This window comes from Enhydra lutris, unplaced genomic scaffold, assembly GCF_002288905.1.
Source record: "Enhydra lutris kenyoni isolate GAN:26980312 unplaced genomic scaffold, ASM228890v2 scaffoldscaffold13, whole genome shotgun sequence".
Lineage (NCBI taxonomy): Eukaryota > Metazoa > Chordata > Mammalia > Carnivora > Mustelidae > Enhydra > Enhydra lutris.
Window position 1 is genome coordinate 4453150 of NW_019154097.1, and position 20336 is coordinate 4473485.

At 39.0% G+C, this 20336-nt stretch overlaps 1 protein-coding gene across 1 annotated transcript in view; it reads left to right on the plus strand.

The window, feature by feature from the left end:
• Positions 1-20336, plus strand: part of LOC111146094 (reversion inducing cysteine rich protein with kazal motifs) — a 77106-nt gene that overhangs the window by 29491 nt on the left and 27279 nt on the right. The window contains exons 7-12 of the mRNA XM_022501477.1: positions 5615-5648; positions 7723-7920; positions 10321-10588; positions 12935-13114; positions 16600-16812; positions 18438-18574. Coding sequence (XP_022357185.1) covers positions 5615-5648; positions 7723-7920; positions 10321-10588; positions 12935-13114; positions 16600-16812; positions 18438-18574 — 1030 coding nt within the window. The remainder of the gene's footprint in view (positions 1-5614; positions 5649-7722; positions 7921-10320; positions 10589-12934; positions 13115-16599; positions 16813-18437; positions 18575-20336) is intronic.

Sequence of the window (20336 nt, forward strand, 5' to 3'; positions counted from 1 at the left end):
GCTCAGCTCTCAACCATGCGTCTCTTCTAGCCTTCTAGCTCAGGCATGTTCTGGTGGTGGTGATAAGAGCGCAAGAGAGTAAGTGGAAAGATGAAAGTCTCTGTGCAGGCCTCTGCTTGCCTCAAGCTTGCTACTGTCCACTTGACCAAAGCAAACCACGTGGCTAAGTCCAGTTAGTGTAAGAGAAATAGGTAGAGGAAAGTGTGAAGAAATAGGACCATGACTGCAGTCAATCTACCAAAACACTGTGCCGAGCTCTGTCCTAGTCCTTGGGTTACTCTCAATAGATATTCCTTGCCCTTGAATTTGCTTCCAGTTGGTTGGGTGCTCTGGAGTAATGAGTAAACTTTGAGCAGTCTAGGCCTATTATTCTTATTTCAGTTTTGAGTGTTTGTTTTTATCCAGCTCTTGAAATGGTATTTATTATTTGGGAGGCAGAAACTGAAGAAACCCTCGTTTAGCAGTATCTATATCAAGATATTAAATCCTTGACATATTCTAGTCACTTAAACTTTTTGACTAAAAAGCCATGGTGTCCACAATAAGGAAAAAGCTTCTTGTAGAAGTTTAAAAACATGTTTGTTTTTAAAGGTCAATTATTTATGGGTGCCTGGCTGGCTCAGTTGGTAGAGCACGTAACTCTTGATCTTGGGGTTGTGAGTTCAAGCTCTGCATTGGACCTAGAGCTTACTTAAAATAAAATTAAATAAAAATTAAATAAAGTAAAATAGAGAACAATTATTTAATCTCTCCAACTTAGCACCTGATGAGCTAGATTCCTCATATGAAATGCAAAACTTCAATGTGGGGGAAATTTCAGTCCATTTATGAAAAAGAAACATTTTATTTATTGAGGCCTTAAGAACAGAGCAGCTCCTTTACTTTTAACTAATAGCCTTGGGAATAGGGAACATTAAATAACGGTTCATAAAATGTGCTCTTTTGGGTCTTTATCCGGGAGTAACTGAAGCATCCAAAATGACCCCCCTTTTTTAATGAAGTTCATATAGTCCGTGTTTGTTTAGTTTTCATCATCCTCATCATTGAGACAAATGGGCAAATGGAGAGATGTTAAGTAGGAAGAAAAGAGTCCCAGAAATGGAAAAGGATGTGTGTCTGGGAGAGAAAATAAATCCACAGAGCCAACTTCTGAGCAAGTGATTGGATCAGGAGAGTCTACCTCCCAGTTGCGCTCCAGTGGCTCTTCCCCCAAAGGAGGATCAGTATGGCTTGCAGGATCACTGTGGTTCCCTTGACTTTGATTTTACTTTGTATTTTAGTTTTTCTGTCAGGCTTGCTCCCCGCTCCCAGCACTAGGTGGAAGGACTTGTTGCAGTTCTCTAAAGCCACTGCGAGTGGGGCAGGGAACTAGAAGTAGCTACCTGAGGAAAGATTCATGATCAAAAAATTTTTTTAAAGATTTTATTTATTTATTAGAGAGAGAGAGAGAGAGAGAGCATGAGGAGGGGGAGGGTCAGAGGGAGAATCAGACTCCCCACCAAGCAGGGAGCCTGATGAGGGACTCGATCCTGGACTCCAAGACCACGACCCGAGCCTAAGGCAGTTGCTCAACCAACTGAGACACCCAGGCACCCCATGATCAAATATTTTTAAGAGAAATAATATGAACCTCAAGAAATGATTGTTGTCCCTACAATTTAATGTGCTGATTCTAAAACTAGGAGACTGTTAAAAAGAGATTACAGGGGCAACTGGGTGGCTCAGTCGTTAAGCGTCTGCCTTTGGCTCAAGTCATGATCCCAGGGTCCTGGGTTCGAGACCCATGCCAAGCAGGGAGCCCACTTCTCCCTCTCCCACTTGTGTTCCCTCTCTCACTGTGTCTCTCTCTCTGTCAAATACATACATACATACATACATACATAATAAAAAAAAAGATTACAATATGGACGTAAATTCAACCTTGCATTGGCTGCATTCGGAAAAATAATCCAGTCTTCTTATAGCATAGTGGCATGAGAGAAAGTGTGGTGCCCTGGCTCTGCCCTTTGCTTACTGAGTACATTGTCTGTCCAGCTGGATAGTGGAGGCTTTTAGATTTGAAGATCTATTGGGATCCTGTCAGCTCCAGCACACTGCTGTGTTTTTTGGCTTTCTGAGGTTGGGGCAGATCCTCATCTTGATAACACTAATTTTTATCTATTCTAGAAGAAGATGAGCAGAGGAGGGAGTTGTTACATGGAGGCAAAGTGCGTACAGTAATGGCCAAAGGTCAGAAGAGACTCCATCATGTTAGTATAAAGCCTCAGTTACCTCTTTTGCCACCAGATGGCGACCAGACACTTGCAAGACAAGAATTAGCTTTCGCTAAGACTTTTTTTTTTTTTTAAGATTTTATTTATTTATTTGATAGAGATCACAAGTAGGCAGAGAGGCAGGCAGAGAGAGGGAGAAGCAGGCTCCCTGCTGAGCAGAGAGCCCGATGCAGGGCTTGATCCCCAGGACCCTGGGATCATGACCTGAGCTGAGCGCAGAGGCTTTAACCCACTGAGCCACCCAGGTGCCCCAGCTTTAGCTAAGACTTAACAAATGTCTTAAGAAATGAAGAAATTATAAGTTAATGGTGTAATGTTATATGTATGTCTAAAACCCTGTCAAACTATCAGCAATAGTTTCAGCAGTGAAAAGGCCGTTATCTATGATTCATACATTAGATATACTTACCCAAGCTATAGTTTATGCCTACCTATAGTTACTTAATGTTAAGAATCCTTTATCAAAGAGGATGATGTGATCAGAGTTTGAAATCATGATGCGTATAAAGTAAGCAAGAGAGAATTGATTAATTCATCAAATGCTGGTATACTTGGAATGAAGGACCATTCTTTAAAACCTTAAAATTAATAAAGATAAAAATAGAGATATAAAAATTGTCTTTATTAATACTAGAGGTACTGCTATATATAGTTCAATAAAGCAGAAGTACTGCTATATATAGTTCAATAAAGTAAACTTATCCACAAAAGTTCTATCAGTGAACATTAAGAGAAAATCCGAAGTGCTTGAGGAACATTTCTGAACTGTGGATGTGACATCGAGGGAGACAGTTGGCCCTCCTTTTGCCTCAGGGGTTGACAGACTTTCTGTAAATGGTCAGATAACAAATATTTTAGGTTTGCAGTTTATATGGCCTCTTGTCTACTCAACACTACCATTGTAGTATGAAGTAGCTGTATACAGTATGTAAACAAATGAGTGTGACTATTCCAATAAAACTTTATTTACAAAAAGAGGCAGCAGGCAAGATTTGGCCATGTGCCATAGTTTGCTAACCCACATGAGGGTGAAGGCTAGAGTTCTGAAGATTTCTCCTTTTTAGGCTTCTGTCTCTGGCTTTGGTCAAATAATGGGTTGAATTAGATGATCTCCGACATTTTTCAGGTTTTGTGTCCTTCAGTATCCCTCCCTGAAGCTAAGATCCATCAGGCCAAGTCAGAATGATATTTCTTTTATTTATAAGGTCAAATTTCTAAAAATCCAGCTTGAACAAATTTGAAAGTCTCCAGAACAGGGTTTCTGAACCTTGGCACTATTGATGTTTTGGCCTGTTGTTTGTTGTTGTGGAGGAGATGCCGTGTGCCCTAGAGGGTGTTTAGCACCACTGGCCTCCTCTGCCCATTAGATGCCAATAGCGCACACGCTCCCGCTCCACCCCCAATGCCCCCTGGGGAGCACATCACCCCCAGCAGAGAACCAATGATCTGGAGACTTGTATGAATAACTGGAAGAATATCAAAACTGGAGATCAGGCCATTTGACTGAGGATGGCCACCGAGATAATAAATGCATTCCTTTAGGTACAAGGTTGAAAAAGCCAAGCCCAAAAGAACAACCAGTTTATTAGAAAGAGAAAGGTGATGAGAATCAAAGGGGGCTGGAAACTTGGTAGTAGATTGCTTTTTATTTCTATTTTATTTTATTTATTTATGTATTTATTTTTGAGTGAAAGGGAGTGAGCGGGTGGGCGAGCAGAGGAGCAAAGAGAGAGGGAGAGAGAGAATCCTAAGCAGGCTCTATACCTGGTGTGGAGCCCAACTCAGGGATTGATCTTCCGACCCTGAGATCATGACCTGAGCCAAAATCCAGAGTTGGACACTTAACTGACCAAGCCACGCATATGCCCTGGTAGATAGCATTTTAATACTGATTTAAATCATTTTATGGAAAGTGTTCCTAGAACCACTGAACCAAAATAGATGGCTATATATAACAGGTAGGTAAAAAGTCAAACAAAAAAAAACATGTCTGAAGAGAGATCTAGAAGAGATCATTAACGTCAAAAATGTTTACTTTTCACTCCCCATATCACTTGAGATCTCTAGCAGAAAGAATTCAGACTGGATGAATCATTAGCCCTTATCTATCAAGTCTGGGTTTTTTGTTTTGTTTTGCTTTAAATGGATAAATCAAGTATGGTTTATTTCTACAGTAGAATATTACTTAGTGGAGAAAATGAATGCAGTATAGCTTCACACAGCTGCATAGGTGGGTCCTTAAAGGTAGATTTTAAATGTCAGTAAAGCTGCTCCTTTAAAAGTCTAGACCACATAGCTGGCTTGTGATTTAGCTACAATTAAAAGCCAGAGTCATCTATATTGAACTATAAGAGCACTTGATTTCCATCTTCCTTTTATTTATGCCCATATTATTTCTTTTAGGAATTCATTCTCTTTCAGTTGTAATTATGGAATATTAATCATAGCCAACAAGCCCTGAATATCCATATGGCTTTGAACAAGAAATTTTTGGGTTTTGTCTTATTTTGCCTCTTGTTTTCCTTACAGTGACGTTAACACGGTGTGATGTTTTCTGAACAGTGATCTGAGAACTCAGAATACTGATTCTAGTCTCAGGTTCTATTTTTGACTTGTCATATGACCTGGGGCAGTCTCCCCACTGCTGAGGGAAACAGTTTGTTCATCTTTAAAATGGTAGAGATTCCCCAGCTTCCCAAGGTGGTTATATAAGAATCATCATTTTGTTTTTATTTTAATTCCAGTATAGTTAACATACAGTGTTACATTAGTTTCAGGAATACAATATAGTGATCCAACAGTTACATAAGAATTATCTTTGAAGGCTTATTTAATATGTAGATTTCTGTGGTTTATTCTCAGCTCTTGATTCTTTAGTGTAGGGTAAGGCTTAGGAAGCCCACATGATTCTGGTGCATCGCCATGTTTGAGAAGGATTAAAGATGATCTCTAAGGACCTTTCAACTCTAAAATGCAGTGTTACATGAGGTCTCTATTTCCCTAAATGCCTTTTATTATATTACCTTCTGGGAGCTCTTTTATATACTGCAAGAAATATTTGAGATCAATACATTGTAGGTTACCCCACATATACACAGGTTCAGCTTTGGTTTGCTATGCTGTGATCATCTTATGGCTCAGGATGAGAATCTTGACCCCCAATAATTGTGTCAGAAGATGATTTCCCTTTTCACCAGGGTCCCATGCTTTCTTTGTCTTCATCCTTGGATTTAGAGAAGAATTAAATAACTTGATATTCTGATTTCCCTGTAACCATAAAGTGGAATAAAATTAGAAATTCTGCATCGTGGTTAACTTGTTTGTTTTTCTTTAATTTACAGAATGCTCTTTTCAGTTGCATTAGCAGAAATGAAAGTAAGTATATTGTCAATGGTTATATGAGCAGTCCAAAGAGCAAAATACAGTTTAGAGAATATGATTTAGCTGTTACAAGTATTGCCAAGACCTGGCATTATGACGTGGGCTGTTAGTAAGCTGCCTGAAGGCCCAGCAGGATTTTGATAGGCTCTTTCCTCAGTGGTATCCAGGGTATTCGTGAATTATGACAGTTGCTATGTCTTAACAGTAGCTTTACAAAGCAGATACAACTGTTAGATGGGAAGATCATGCCCTACTTGAATTAATAGGATTACTTGCAGAAATTAAGCATACCCAGGTGATACAATGTTGTGCTTACCAAAGACTACTTCCCAATTCATTCAGCAGACATTTACTGCCTACTTGCTCTGAGGAGACAGACACAGGATTGGTATAGTGTCCTGATAAAAGTGCCATGGGAGTTCAGAGGAAGGAGGGATCACATCCAGCAGGGGTGTTTAGAGTTGACTTTGTGGAGTTGGCAGCTGAGCTGGGCCTTGAAGGATGGACAATATATCAACAGTGGAGATGGGAGGAAGGGCATCCCAGGTGAAGGGAGTAGTGAGAGCAGTTGCAGCTAGGAAGACACAGCTGAGGAACAGAAGAGTTGTTTGGATTAGCTTGGCAGTTCAGTGTATCAAAGTATGATAAGAAACATCAGCTGGCTAGACTTTATCTTCTAACTCTCTCTAATTAGGGCTTAATTCACAATTTCCAAGACATTCTCATAGTGATCTCTGTCCTCCCACACTGGCGAGGAAGCCAGGCTAATGGAGGAATCAGAAGATGGGCGCCCTTGGCTTTTCTTCACTTGTCTCTTCTGTCCTCAGTATTCTCCACCCCACCCCTCAGTTTATCTTAAGGTTAATGGTGATACATGTAGCCGTTAATCACTTTTTGTTGAAATTGAACAGTTCAGCAATGAGGATAGTAAGTAGTAACTGTAAGTTACAAACAGGTGGCACAATAAGTATTAAACAGTTTCCTGATGCAGGAAACAGACCTATCCTGTATCAGTTCAGTCCCAGTTTAATTTGTGTATAATTTTATCCTTGTCATTATTTCTGGAAGTTGCCTGATTCCTTGCTGATTCCCTGGTCGGTGGAATTCACCAGAAACCTGATTCTGGTTCCTCCATAACCTCTAATAATTATAAGAGATTTCCTACCTGCCTTTCTCTTACCTGTTTCCTGCCATACCTGGGTTCCCTTCAGCTTCGCACGACCCTCTAACCTCTCCTGTGTGGGTCTCTTGCACTTCCCCAGTATAAAACCCACATCTGCACCCCCAACCACTCATCTAGGCCCGCCCCCAGAGACCTGAGATGGTCCCCCTTGATTTCTAAAAATGCACAAATCAAAAAAGGTATTTCAAATGTGGGTTTTACTTTTCAGTATTAAAGCAGGTAATATCAGTTGTAAGGTAAAGACCACTTCAAATTAGACATGTTCTTAGAGATGTTCAAATGCAATAGAAATTTTGAGAATTTTCTCAAGATACACAGTTATATAACTGTCAAATATATGAAATGAGCCTGGTATCCCAGCTTTTACTGGTCCTGTTTTATAAATGGGGAGCATATTGGGTTTGGTTTTATTTTGGTTTTATTTGCCTTGCTTTGTTTGTTAATCTCCACAAATCTCACATGAAAAGAAGCTGTTCCAGTGGTTCTTGGCATGGGCAGTATTGGCATTTTGGGAGACTGCTTTGGTTCTGTGAGATGGCCCTGTACGTTGCACAGCAGTGAACAAACCCAACCCCATGCACTAAATGCCAGCAGTGGCCCCCAAGTCATTGTGAAAACCAGAAACATGCAGAGGGGTGATTGCACTCTTCCTGAGAACTATACAGTATAGTATAGACTATACACTCACAAATACAGACTCTTCTTCACACCAGCAAGCACCTGAATGTCCTCATGGCTATGCCTATAGTAGTGATGGTTTAATCTGTGCCGTGGCTTTATTTCTCAAATTCAAAAAGGTACATATTGTTCTATTAATATTCTGATGATTTATTGTTAGCAAATGGCTATTTCCATTTCAGCGTCATCTCCTTTTCTTCCCCTTAGTGGGCTCTGTTTGTTGCAGTTATGCAGGCCATCACACAAACTGCCGAGAATACTGTCAAGCCATCTTTCGAACAGACTCTTCTCCTGGTCCATCTCAGATCAAAGCCGTGGAAAATTATTGTGCCGCTATCAGCCCGCAATTAATACACTGTGTGAACAATTATACCCAATCTTATCCAATGAGGAACCCAACAGATAGTAAGTCAAATGAACATATTCCTCTCATTTCAGTCAGTGGTAAAATCATTTGTAAAAAGGAAGTAAATGCTTGGGAGATCTGCATGGATCAGTTGTTTAAGCATCTGACTCTTGATCTCAGCTCAGGTCTTGATCTCAGGATGGTGAGTTCACACATCCCAGTGGGCTCCATGCTGGCTGGGTGTGGCGCCTACTTAAAAAAAGGAAGTAAATTCTTGTAGATATCTGCAGTCTCAGTCGTTTGGGAAACACCAGACTTCCTTTGGTGTTTTCATTTGGCAGATTGCACATTATTATCACAGCTGAAAGGTACCAAGAAAGGTAGAGCTGTCAAGGGTATGAGGAAGCAGACACTCTTTGTTCTGGGGATGAGAGAATTCATTGGTATGGATATTTTGAAGTTGGGTTATGACCATGAGAATTTCAAATGATCAGACCTTTTAATCTAGCAATTCCATTTCTCAGAATTTATCCTTCATGAAGATTCATAAGTTTACAAAACTATACACACACGTGTAAAGGATGTTTGCTACCACACTGATGGTAATGAAGAAAAATTAGAAATAACCCAAATACCCATCAATAGGGTATTGATTAAAGTTGATGAAATAAGTTATATATCTGTATAATAACAATACTTCATAACCAACATAAAGAAAAAAGCATGTTTATGGAAAAAGAAGTCCAAGATAGAGTAAGGAAGATAGTCAAGTTGCAGAACTAACTGTAGAGTATAATACATTTTTAGTTATATACATATTTCATTTTATGTTTTTATAATGTTTGAATTTTTATAATGAACAGTTATTACTTTTACAATAAAACCATCATAAAAATGAAAAGAGATCCTGATACTTTGGAAAATCGGGACCTCCTAATGAACCTGTACCTTATGGGATCTTCAAAGTCTCAGCTTTGTATATCCTATAATCCATTTTCTTCATTTAAAAGTGGACAAACTTTAAGCGATTGACTAATTAACCAAACTGACAAAACATTTACAAGATTTATAAGCCAAATGCCAAAATTTTGTTTACCCTGGGATACTGAATGACTTGTTTTTGTAAACTCAGAGGCAGTGATATGCACCCTGTTTGTCCAGCACCTGAAGCAGAACTCTAATGCTTATAATATTTTGTGGTGTGGCTATATGATGAAAATAAGAGGATGAAGCATTTGCCACAGATAACCTTTATTCATTTTTTTTATTTTAAAGATTTTATTTATTTATTTGTCAGAGAAAGAAAGCGGGAGTGTGAGTGAGCACAAGCAGGGGGAGCAGCAGGCAGAAGGAGAAACAGACTCCTCACTGGGCAGTGAGCCGGATGTGCAACTTGATCCCAGATCCCCAGGATCATGACCTGAGCTGAAAGCAGATACTTAATCACTGAGCCACCCAGGCATCCCTATTCTTTTTTTTTTTTTAAGATTTATTTATTTTACAGAGAGGGTGCGTGTGCATGGGGGGAAGGGCCAGAGGGAGAGGGAAAGAGAATCTTAAGCAGACTCCCTACTGAGTGCAGTGCAGACTCAATCTCCCAACCCTGAGATCCCTACCTAGGCCAAAACGAAGAGTCTGATGCTTAACTGACGGCACCACCCAGGCACCCCAAACTTCATTCATTTTAAAGGCAGAAGCAACCTGATGTCTTGTCAGAATTTGCTATTGTATTATTTAAATACAGCTTAGGGGAGCCTGGGTGGCTCAGTAGGTTAAAGCTTCTCCTTAGGCTCAGGTCATGATCCCAGGCACCTAGGATTGAGTCCCACAGTGGGCACCCTGCTCATCAGGGAGTCTCCTTCTCCCTTTCCCTCTGACCCTCCCCTCTACTTGTTATGTTGCTCGAGTCCTCTTTCTTTCTCTCTAAAATGAATAAATTAAAAATCTTTAAAAAATAAATTACAACTTAGTTAACTTGTACAGATACATGAAAGCTTTATATCCCAGAATGTGACGGAATATGGTTTTTGTGGATTTTGCTATTGAAATTGGTCATCTCTGTCATTCTGTCAAGAACACAGTCCCTTTTAGGCAGTTGTTTCTAGCATGAAATAATTCCAGTTTGATCTGTAATACCTTTTCCAGGAACATAAGATACTTTGCATGTCAGGACTTCCTAGGTGTAGGATGAGATGACCTTTCATTTGTGTAGTATTGGTGCTAAAGATCCCATGATTGGAGACAATGGTAAATTCTGGTAATAGATACCTTGTCTATTAGCTCTTCAGTTATTTGTTAGACTGCAAATAATGGAGAGAGAATTTGGTAGACCCTGTGTACTGTGGATACTGACATATGACTGAGTAGTAGTGTTTCCGGGATACCACCATGTTCTTCTGTTCTGAGCAGTGCATGACATAAAATCAGCTAATTAAGCCACATATATTCTGAAAATGTAGGTTTATATTGCTGTGACAGAGCTGAGGACCATGCTTGCCAAAACGCCTGCAAGAGAATTCTGATGTCTAAGAAAACGGAGATGGAGATTGTTGATGGCCTCATCGAGGGTTGTAAGACCCAGCCTTTACCTCAGGATCCTCTTTGGCAGTGTTTTCTTGAAAGCTCACAGTCTGTTCACCCTGGAGTCACTCTACACCCTCCTCCCTCTACGGGCCTCGATGGAGCTAAATTGCATTGTTGTTCTAAAGCAAACACTTCAACATGTAGGTCAGTATCTCATTTTCCTTTATTAAAACTAGTAGAAAATAGCATTTTACTTAGTGATTTTAAGTCTAGCAAATGTACATTATGTTTTTGCATTGTGTAGACTTAAGAGTTTAGAAGATGTAAAATCTTTCTTTTATCCAGCAAATATTTATTGAGTGTCATGTGTATGTAAGACATTATTTTTGAACATTGCTAAAAAGAACTGTATTTTGGGATATAGAGGATTAACATTGGCAGGGCAATGAATATTTAAAGATGATGAAGCATGGATTCTACCCTCAAGGCTATCATTAGGTAAGCTTACAGTTTAGAAGATGTTTTGATGTGACCTCTAAGGGACATTCTCTTTGTTAAATTATGAAACTTTGAACAGTAACTGACCTTTTGTATATATTGGTGAATGATCTGGGTTGGCACTTAAACCCAAAGTTAGATAGCAGTGTATTGGCATTCATTTGGATGATACACTTAGGGAAAAATTACACAAATATAAGACAGAAGAAACAATCTAGAAACAAGAATAAATGGAGGTAACTAAGGTCATGGTAGAAAACAGGTGAACTAGAAGTTTACTTTATTAGGGATATTTTAGATGAAAATGGACCACATATTACTAGAAATTACTAGAAATTTCAGAATATCACCTACCATGAGTGAAACAGTTTTTCCTAAAACTGAATGGACCTTTAGCAAAAATTTTGCCTAGAATAACTCCTCAAATACCAAAGATATTAAAAAAAACTGGAAGATATCCGAAGAAAATTAACAGAAGAACTTAAAGAGAAGTTAAATTGGTCCGGTAATTAAGGGAATTTGATTGCTAATGGGAATTAAATGTATTTATGGGAGGGATGCTGAGTAATTCTTTGAATGTCCTTAAAAGTATTTATGCCCTAAAGTCACTAGAGATCGGAATTGCTGTGTCGTCTAGAAGAACTTCACTAAGAAACACTTTGCCCTACCTTACCTTGATGTAGGGTTTTTTGGTTTATTTCCATCTTATGATTGGTGTTGGTTTGTATAATTCCTGCATATATATAGAAAACTAATTCTGAGATGTTATTGAACAGTCTGTTGAAGGTCATAGAGAAAGTTAAGGACTAGAGAAAGGACTGGTTTCCAGCTCAAGGTACAAAATTTAACTCAGTTGCACCTTCCTCATCTCAAAGATGGATAAGCTCCATGGAGAGCAGGGACTTTATCTCCCCTATTTACTGTGATATATCCAGTGCCTTGAACAGGGTCTAACACAAAATAGACACTCAGTAAACATCAGCAGAGTGAATGAGCAAAATTATAAAAGTAAAAACATCCTCCTAATAGGGTTAGTTATGAAAGTCAAATAAAATGCGGCAGGAATGGAGAATTTTTATGTGTGACTTTGCATATTTTGGGAGTATTATATTTTATATTACATGTATTTTTTAACCTTTTTATTACTTTTATAAATTTTAAAAATTAATATGAAATTAGTTTGGAAATGGTACTGATACTATTTTAGTCATATGCAAGTTGCTTTGTAATCATTGAGTACTGCAAATAAGATTGTCATATATGAACTACAATAGTATATAGAAGCCTTGGAATTCATAAGCTTTTACATGTAGACTACCTTGGCCTATCTTTAAGAATGTAAGTGGCTTTGGGATAACTTTTCAGGGAGAAACTAATGAACCCTAAGTCTGTATGCCTTCTTAAACATTTTTTTTTTATTATTTTTATTTTTTTTGTCAGAGAGAGTGAGCACAGGCAGACAAAGTGGCAGGCAGAGGCAGAGGGAGAAGCAGGCTTCCTGCTGAGCAAGGAGCCCGATGTGGGACTCGATCCCAGGACGCTGGGATCATGACCTGAGCCAAAGGCAGCTGCTTAACCAACTGAGCCACTCAGGTGTCCCTGTAAGCCTTCTTAAATCTGAGGACCATGTCACAGTTTTATCTCCTGTGATTGAAATATAAATATAAGGGAATCTATCTTTGTGGAGGCAAAACCATATGCCTTACCTTACTTTATGTAAAGGTAAGACAGAGATCAGAAATATAGGAGAAATAACTGTGCCAAGAATAAGGATGTACAAATACTGTAATTAAACATTACCTTTAGCACTGAGCTTTGTAGCAATGATGGGAAAATGGAAAGAAATAGATGACAAAACAAGGCGAAGATTTTCATGGAAAAGTTCACTGTTTATGGCTCTAAATTCTAAGAGGTAAATTTGAGTCTTTTGGTTTTAGTAAGTTTTTTTTATTTATATTCTGCAGTATAGTTCATAGATTTTGAGTTTTATGCAAATCAAATTATTTATTCATTTGGCTCATCTGTGTTTCTACATTTGTGCCTTTGTTTCAGAGAACTGTGCACTAAACTTTATAGCATGAGCTGGGGCAATACACAGAGTTGGCAAGAATTTGATCGTTTTTGTGAATATAATCCAGTGGAAGTGTCCATGTTGACCTGTTTAGCAGATGTTCGGGAACCTTGCCAGTTGGGCTGTAGAAATCTTACTTACTGTACAAATTTTAACAACAGGTAGGAGTAAACTATTGTACATGGAATGGAAGTATTTTATCATTATCTTTTTCTTAAATAAGTGAAAAGACCACTTTACTCTGATTTTTACTCTGATGCTAAGTTAAAAGGAAGTAGTATTTTTTTTTCTGATTTCATCTTTAAATGCTATAATCTATCCAGTAAATCACCTCTGGGAAAGGAAGCACCATAACAAAGTTCCTTCTAGACTAGTGATACTTAAAGCATCTAGAATTCAAAGAACCTTTTCTGCCTCAGTCTACCATTCTTCCCCTCTTCCTTCTATTACACAACCAGTGGAAACAATACATTGCAGAATAAATCACTGTAAACAATTTGGCCATCAAATGCCCTCTTTTGAACAGTTTGCTTCAACCAGTCTGGAAGTCCCACTCAGTTCCCTATTTCATACAAAAATATTGTCTTCTTTGTATTTTCTTGAGGTATCAAGTATGGTCAGAAAAATTACGGCCCAAAACTGAATGCCTGAACAAACAGTGAAGAAAACAAAAAGGCATCCAGAGGCATAGAGAACACCATGTCAGAGAAGGCAGAGACACAGTTTCTAAGCAAGAGGGGGCTGGTTTTGTGAGCTACAGTCCGGAGATAAAGGGGGCAAAGAGGGAAAGTATCATTCAGTTGGGCCAGACAGAAGTTCCAAAGGACATAAATCCTATTCTTTTAAAAGTATTCAGAATATTTCTTTAAAAAGGTATTCAGAATATTATTTTGAGTAAGAAAACTGAGATATCTCGGGGCGCCTGGGTGGCTCAGTGGGTTAAAGCCTCTGCCTTCGGCTCCAGTCATGATCCCAGGGTTCTGGGATCGAGCCCCACATCGGGTTCTCTGCTCAGCATGGAGCCTGCTTCCTCCTCTCTCTCTGCCTGCCTCTCTGCCTACTTGCCATCTCTATCTGTCAAATAAATAAATAATCTTTAAAAAAAAAGAAAACTGAGATATCTTTACAGCTGGTGATAGAGTATTAGCCAGTAAGGACCTGGTTTAGAGATTGAGTAAATTGAAACCTATGAAATGTTTGAAGTTAAGCTTGGACTTATAGTCTGGCTTCGGGGGATAGTGGAGTAGTTTGTATCAAACTAATACTTCTGCAAGTACCAATTATGAACTCTGTACAAAATATGAAAAAGTATTGTTTTGGAGGTGGTAGAGAGTGACCGAGCTGTATCTCATGAAACATAGAAACCGTGCTGCATGAGGGCCACATTTATCCAGTTTTTCCTTCCTGAGTACCCTTAGCTCCCTCACATGGCCTGAAAAATTCAAGCAAAAAGCAGCCACCTTGGGCTGAGGAGCTAGAGATCAGAGTTTAGGGCTGCCAGGGTGGCTAGATGTAGGAGTAGAAAACCCCAGAAAGGTGGGAACCACAAAAGGAGTTGCGCCCAAATCTGCAAACAAACTCCCTGTAAATCCTTAAATTTAACAAAGTGACAGTCTACAAGGTTAACGTAGAAAAGCCAACTGTAATTCTGTATGTTAGCAAACAATGGGAAAATGAAATTTATTTTAAAAATACAAATTTACAAAATTACATCAAAAAACATGAGATACTTAGGGTAAATTTAACAAAAGAGGTGCAAAATCTGTATATTGAGAACCAGAAAACTTCGCAGAGAAAAATTAAAGACAGTGAATAAACAGAGAGAGGTACCCTGTTAATGGATTAGAGGACTCAATATTGTTAAGATGTTAATTCTCCTGAAACTAATCTCTAGATTCAGTACAATCCCAATCAAAATCCCAACGGGCTTTTTAAGATTGAAATTGCCAGACTAATTCTGAAATTCAAATGAAAATACAAAGGACCTAGGATAGCTAAAATAATTTTTTTTAAAGATTTTATTTATTTATTTATTTATTTGACAGATCACAAGTAGGCAGGCGGGAGGGTGGGGGAAGCAGGCTCTCTGCTGAGCAGAGAGCCTGATGCAGGGCTCGATCCCAGGACCCTGAGACCATGACCTGAGCTGAAGGCAGAGCCTTTAACCCACTGAGCTACCCAGGTGCCCCAGCTAAAATAATTAAAAAAAAATTTTTTGGAGAACTTAGAGTATCTGATTTTTTTTTTTTTAAAGATTTTACTTATTTATTTGATAGAGGTCACAAGTAGGCAGAGAGGCAGGCAGAGAGAGGAGAAGCAGACTCACTGCTGAGCAGAGTGCCTGATGTGGGGCTCGATCCCAGGACTCTGGGATTATGACCTGAGCCGAAGGCAGAGGCTTGAACCCACTGAGCCACCCGGGCACCCCAGAGTACCTGATTTTAAGACTCGTTATAAAGCAACACAAATTAGAGGAACCTAGGGTGTCTCAGTGGGCTAAGTGTCATGATCCCAGGGTACTGGGATGGAACCATGTTGGGTGGCATGCTCATCACGGAGTCTGTTTGTTATTTTCTCTCCCTCTCCACCTCCTACCTGTTCTCTCTCTCAATAAATAAGTCAATAAAATTAATTAATTAATTCTTAATTAATTAATTTAAGATGGGTCATAGAACAAAACAAAACAAAAGCTAAAAATATAAAGCTTCTAGAAGAAAATATAGGAGAATATCTTGATAAACTTGGTATAGATAAAAGTTTTGTAGACAGGAGACAAAATGCGCTAATTATAAAAGAAAACAATAATGAGTTAGGGTTCAACAGTAAACACTTATTCACCAAAAGACACCATTTAAGATTTGAAAAAGCAGGCCACAGTTTGAGAGAAAATATTCAGTGTATCACATGTGCACACTTATAGTCACACACACATTTGACAAAGGGCTTGTAACCAAAATATATAAATAACTCTTATAACCTCATAATAAAAAATCAAACAACCCTTGGGGCGCTTGGGTGGCTTAGCTGGTTAAGCATCTGCCTTTGGCTCAAGTCACAATCCCAGAGTCCTGGGATCGAGCCCCACATTGGACTCTTTGCTTAGCAGGGAGCTTGCTTCTCCCTCACCCTCTGCCTGCCATTCCCCCTGCTTGTGCTCTCTCTTTCTCTGTCAAATAAATGAATAAAATATTTTTTAAGGATTTTATTTATTTATTTGAGAGAGAGAAACAGAAATAAGAGAGAGCATGAGTGGAGAGAGGTCAGCAGGAGAAGCAGACTCCCTGCCGGGCAGGGAGCCCAATGTGGGACTTGATCCTGGGACTCCAGGATCATGACCTGAGCCGAAGGTAATCACTCAACCAACTGAGCCACCCAGGGGCCCAATAAATAAAATCTTAAAAAAAAAAAAAAAGTCAACCCAATTTTTAAAAAATGGGCAAAAAAACTTTCAAGGGTCTTTCACCAAAGATGACATCAAAATAGCCCCCATACATTCAAAGCTGATATCCTTTGATGCGTTATATGTACTTTCTTTAAGAAAATCAGATTTTCCTACTGCATTATGTATATATGTCAGGATCTTAACTATTACTTCTCTCTAGAAAATAATTTCCTCTTGATTCTTTCTGGATGTTTTTCTTTTCAGGCCAACAGAACTTTTCAGGAGTTGTAATGCTCAGTCAGATCAAGGAGCTATGAATGACATGAAGCTGTGGGAGAAAGGAAGCATAAAGATGCCATTTATCAACATACCTGTTCTTGACATTAAGAAGTGCCAGCCAGAAATGTGGAAAGCAGTCGCTTGTTCACTGCAGATTAAACCTTGTCATAGTAAATCCCGGGGAAGTATTATTTGCAAGTAAGTTTCTTCCCTCTTAATGACTCTCCAGTCTTGTTTCAGATGATGGTCTGAACCGCAGCCTATCTTTAGAGTTTTCTCTCCCACCACTTCCCTTTGCCCATCCTCCCCACATGTCAAATGCTCTCTCACTTTTTCCTTCTCTGCTTGAAACACTCTTCCATCTCCATTTGCCCACTCCTGTCTTTCTTAGCCTCTCTCAAATGCCAGTCATTCCCATGGAATCTTCCCAGCTCTCTCCAGCTAATAGTAATTTATCCTTCCTACAAACTTCTGTAGACCTTCATCTGAACTTCTCTTATGGAATTTAGTTTCAGAAATATTTGTCAAGTGCCTTCAAAAATTCCATTTTTATATTTTAATTTGTTTACTTATAGTCTGTTAGACTTTGCTCTCCTTGAGTTTATACTTTATGACTTCTTTTTCTTTTCTCCTCTTTTCTCTTTTTCTCTTCATCAGGGATTAGCAAAATTCTGACACACAGTAGGTGTTCCATACTGTTTAGTGAGTGAGGGAGTTAGTGAATATAGTCATTAGGGCCTATTTCTAGTGAGCATTTTGTGAATGGTTTGCTTAGGAGATCTAGGATAAAATAAAGATGAAAGCTGCTATCTTGGGTGAAACCAGAAGCATTACCCATGTAGTATCTATGCCAGCTGATCTTCAACATCTATTTTTTCAAAAAGCTTTTCTAAAAACCAGGTTACTATCCAGCCCCTAAGCTGTTGGTGTGTGTCTTGATGCCACTGGGCACTTGATGACTGATTGCAGATCATTTCAACCTTAAACAGGGTCCAGATATATTCTGTGGCATGACTTGGTAATGACTTGAATAAGGGGAAAGATGGGGGATAAGTTGGGTGACAAGAGGCAACCAGTGGGAAATTTATTGACTCTTAGCATAAGAACTTATAGAAAAGGAGTCAAATCCCTTTTAAGACTGAGAAATTTTAAAGTAGTGTACTTTCTAGGTGTTATGGGCCAATCCCCTTAACATTGATAACAAAAAGATGTTTAAAGGGGGCCTGGGTGGCTCAGTCGTTAAGTGTCTACCTTCGGCTCAGGTTGTGATTCCGGGGTCCTGGGATCGAGCCCTACATTGGGCTCCCTGCTCAGTGGGAAGCCTGCTTCTCCCTCTCTCACTCCCCCTGCTTGTGTTCCCTCTCTCACTGTGTCTCTCTTTGTCAAATAAATAAAATCTTTAAGAAAAAAATATATTTAAAAAGAGAGGGGGAGGGAGGGAGTAAGAAGCAAGTAAGTATAAGATGCTGAAAGAAAAGGTGTATGATTTTGCAAAGAGCAGATCAGACTGGTCTAGTTTAATTTCCTTTCGAAGACCGGGACAAGCCACACTGATGGTAGTAACAGTATGAGCATAAAATTTGAGCAAGCCCTTGGATCTCAGGTAAGAGAAAGGGATGCTTTGCTAGTGTAATACATTACTTACTACTCTGCAACCTGAGGTAGTCTATGACTCCTGGGTTTTTTTGCCATTACTCTGACAATTGTAAAATATTGTTATGAAAACTCACCTTCTGGAAGGCTTCAGAAACAGGATTGATACTGACTAGACAATATGAGGAGGTTCCTTGAACCCTAAATTTGTGTGTATTTTTCTTCTTAAGATCAGACTGTGTAGAGATTCTGAAGAAATGTGGGGACCAGAACAAATTCCCTGAAGACCACACAGCTGAAAGTATTTGTGAGCTTCTGTCGCCTACAGATGACCTAGAGAATTGTATACCTTTAGAAACATACCTCAGTAAGTACTTCGTTTTTTAAGATTTCAAGTATTTCTGCCTTCCATCTCTGCCCTTCATGTTTGCTTTGGATGAACATCTATCTGTTGCGAATGTGTGGTTTAATGATTCTATCTCAACTGCAGACTCTTATCTTATTTGCTTGGCCTTTTTGGCCCTGGAAAGAATTGTCATCTTAAAACATATAAGCCCAAGTGACTGTCTTATCAGTCTGAGGAAATGATGAACTATTGTCAATCAGGAATTGTAAGCAGTGAATCTGGGGCAAGCATCATAGATAATAGTTCCATATCATTGCTGTCCCCTTGCCATGATTTGACCAGGAAGTGTAATTTCCCCCTGGGGCATATTCAGCTTTTTGTAATTAAAACATTAGTGGGCCTGAGCCAGGCATTGGTTTGGACAGATCTACCAAATAGGGAGTAAGAAATTGACGGTCTGAGTTAGTATGTGAAAATGGAACTTTTATCTCTGCCAAAATACTCCTGCCAAGAGCTAGGCAAAGAGCCAGAAGAATTAGTCGGTATCTCCTTGAGGGATCCTGGAGCTGAGTTTCTCAGCAGGAGGTGACCTTGCGTGGTGGAAACCAGAAGGATAATGAGAAGAACTCAAACACACCATGTATTGTAGTAGCGGTAGTGCAAGTGTCTAGGATGCCGCCAGAGGGCGTTAGTGCCCCAGGCTGGCTGAAAAGGCACACCTTGAATTCAGCTCCTGCTTGCTTCGTTCTGTGTTGCGTATGACTAAGTTCTACTGCAAATAAACAGAACAATAGGTAAACGTAAAGGGAAGCCCAGAAATAAATAGTCCAGGGCTTAGAGTGGTTCCACCGTCCAGAGTCCAGCCTCTTTTTGCTTTCTGCATTCTCCTTAGTGTTTCACTTCCATCATCAAGGTTACTTCAGGTACTTTATTCTCATGACATGGCTCCTAGAAGTCTTATATCTTAGTGTAAGGGAAAACCACCCTACCTGTAAGGGAAACTGAGAAAGATGATCATTTTAGCTATGGACCCATTGTCACACTATTATTAGTAAGCAGAAAGAGAAGAGTGGATGCTAGATGTGCAGCTAGTAATATCAGCCACATTTTCTTAAGGCCAACAAACTATGTCCCTCAGCTTTTATGATCAATATAACAAACAAAAAAAAAGAGCATTAGACTAGAGTATAGACCTCTGTGACTTTGGACAGATCACCTCTTTCTGCCTCAGAAAGGCTAACGAGATGAACTCTAAGAACTCTTATACCTTTCTTAACCCTACAGTGTGAGTCTGGCCTAAAATCAAGTGAGCAAAGCTAATGTATTCAAAAGCCTAGACTCTATTAAAGCAGTGAAATATATGTGTAGAAGGAAAAAAGTTAAAAAAATATTTTTGTTTGAATTTTAGTACTCTCTTTAAATATCATATATGCTTAATATAAAGTGAGACTCTTCCATGGTCATTATTTTATAAGGTGACAAATATAATCATGGTACGGGATCCATCGTACCATAGTGAATTATTGTCGTTTATAGTAAAATGTGCCAAGTTATTCCTCTTAGGCATAAGCACCTATTTGACCACTCTACCCAATGTATACTTGTCACTTTCCATTCCTTTATACTACTTATTACTTATCATTAGGTGACTTTTTTATTTTTACACACAGAGAGACGCACACACACACATATCCCCAGTCTGTTTATTGTCTCTTTCCCAAATAGAATATAAATTCTACATTAGGGATTTGTCAGTTTTGTTCACTACTGTATCTCTAGTGCT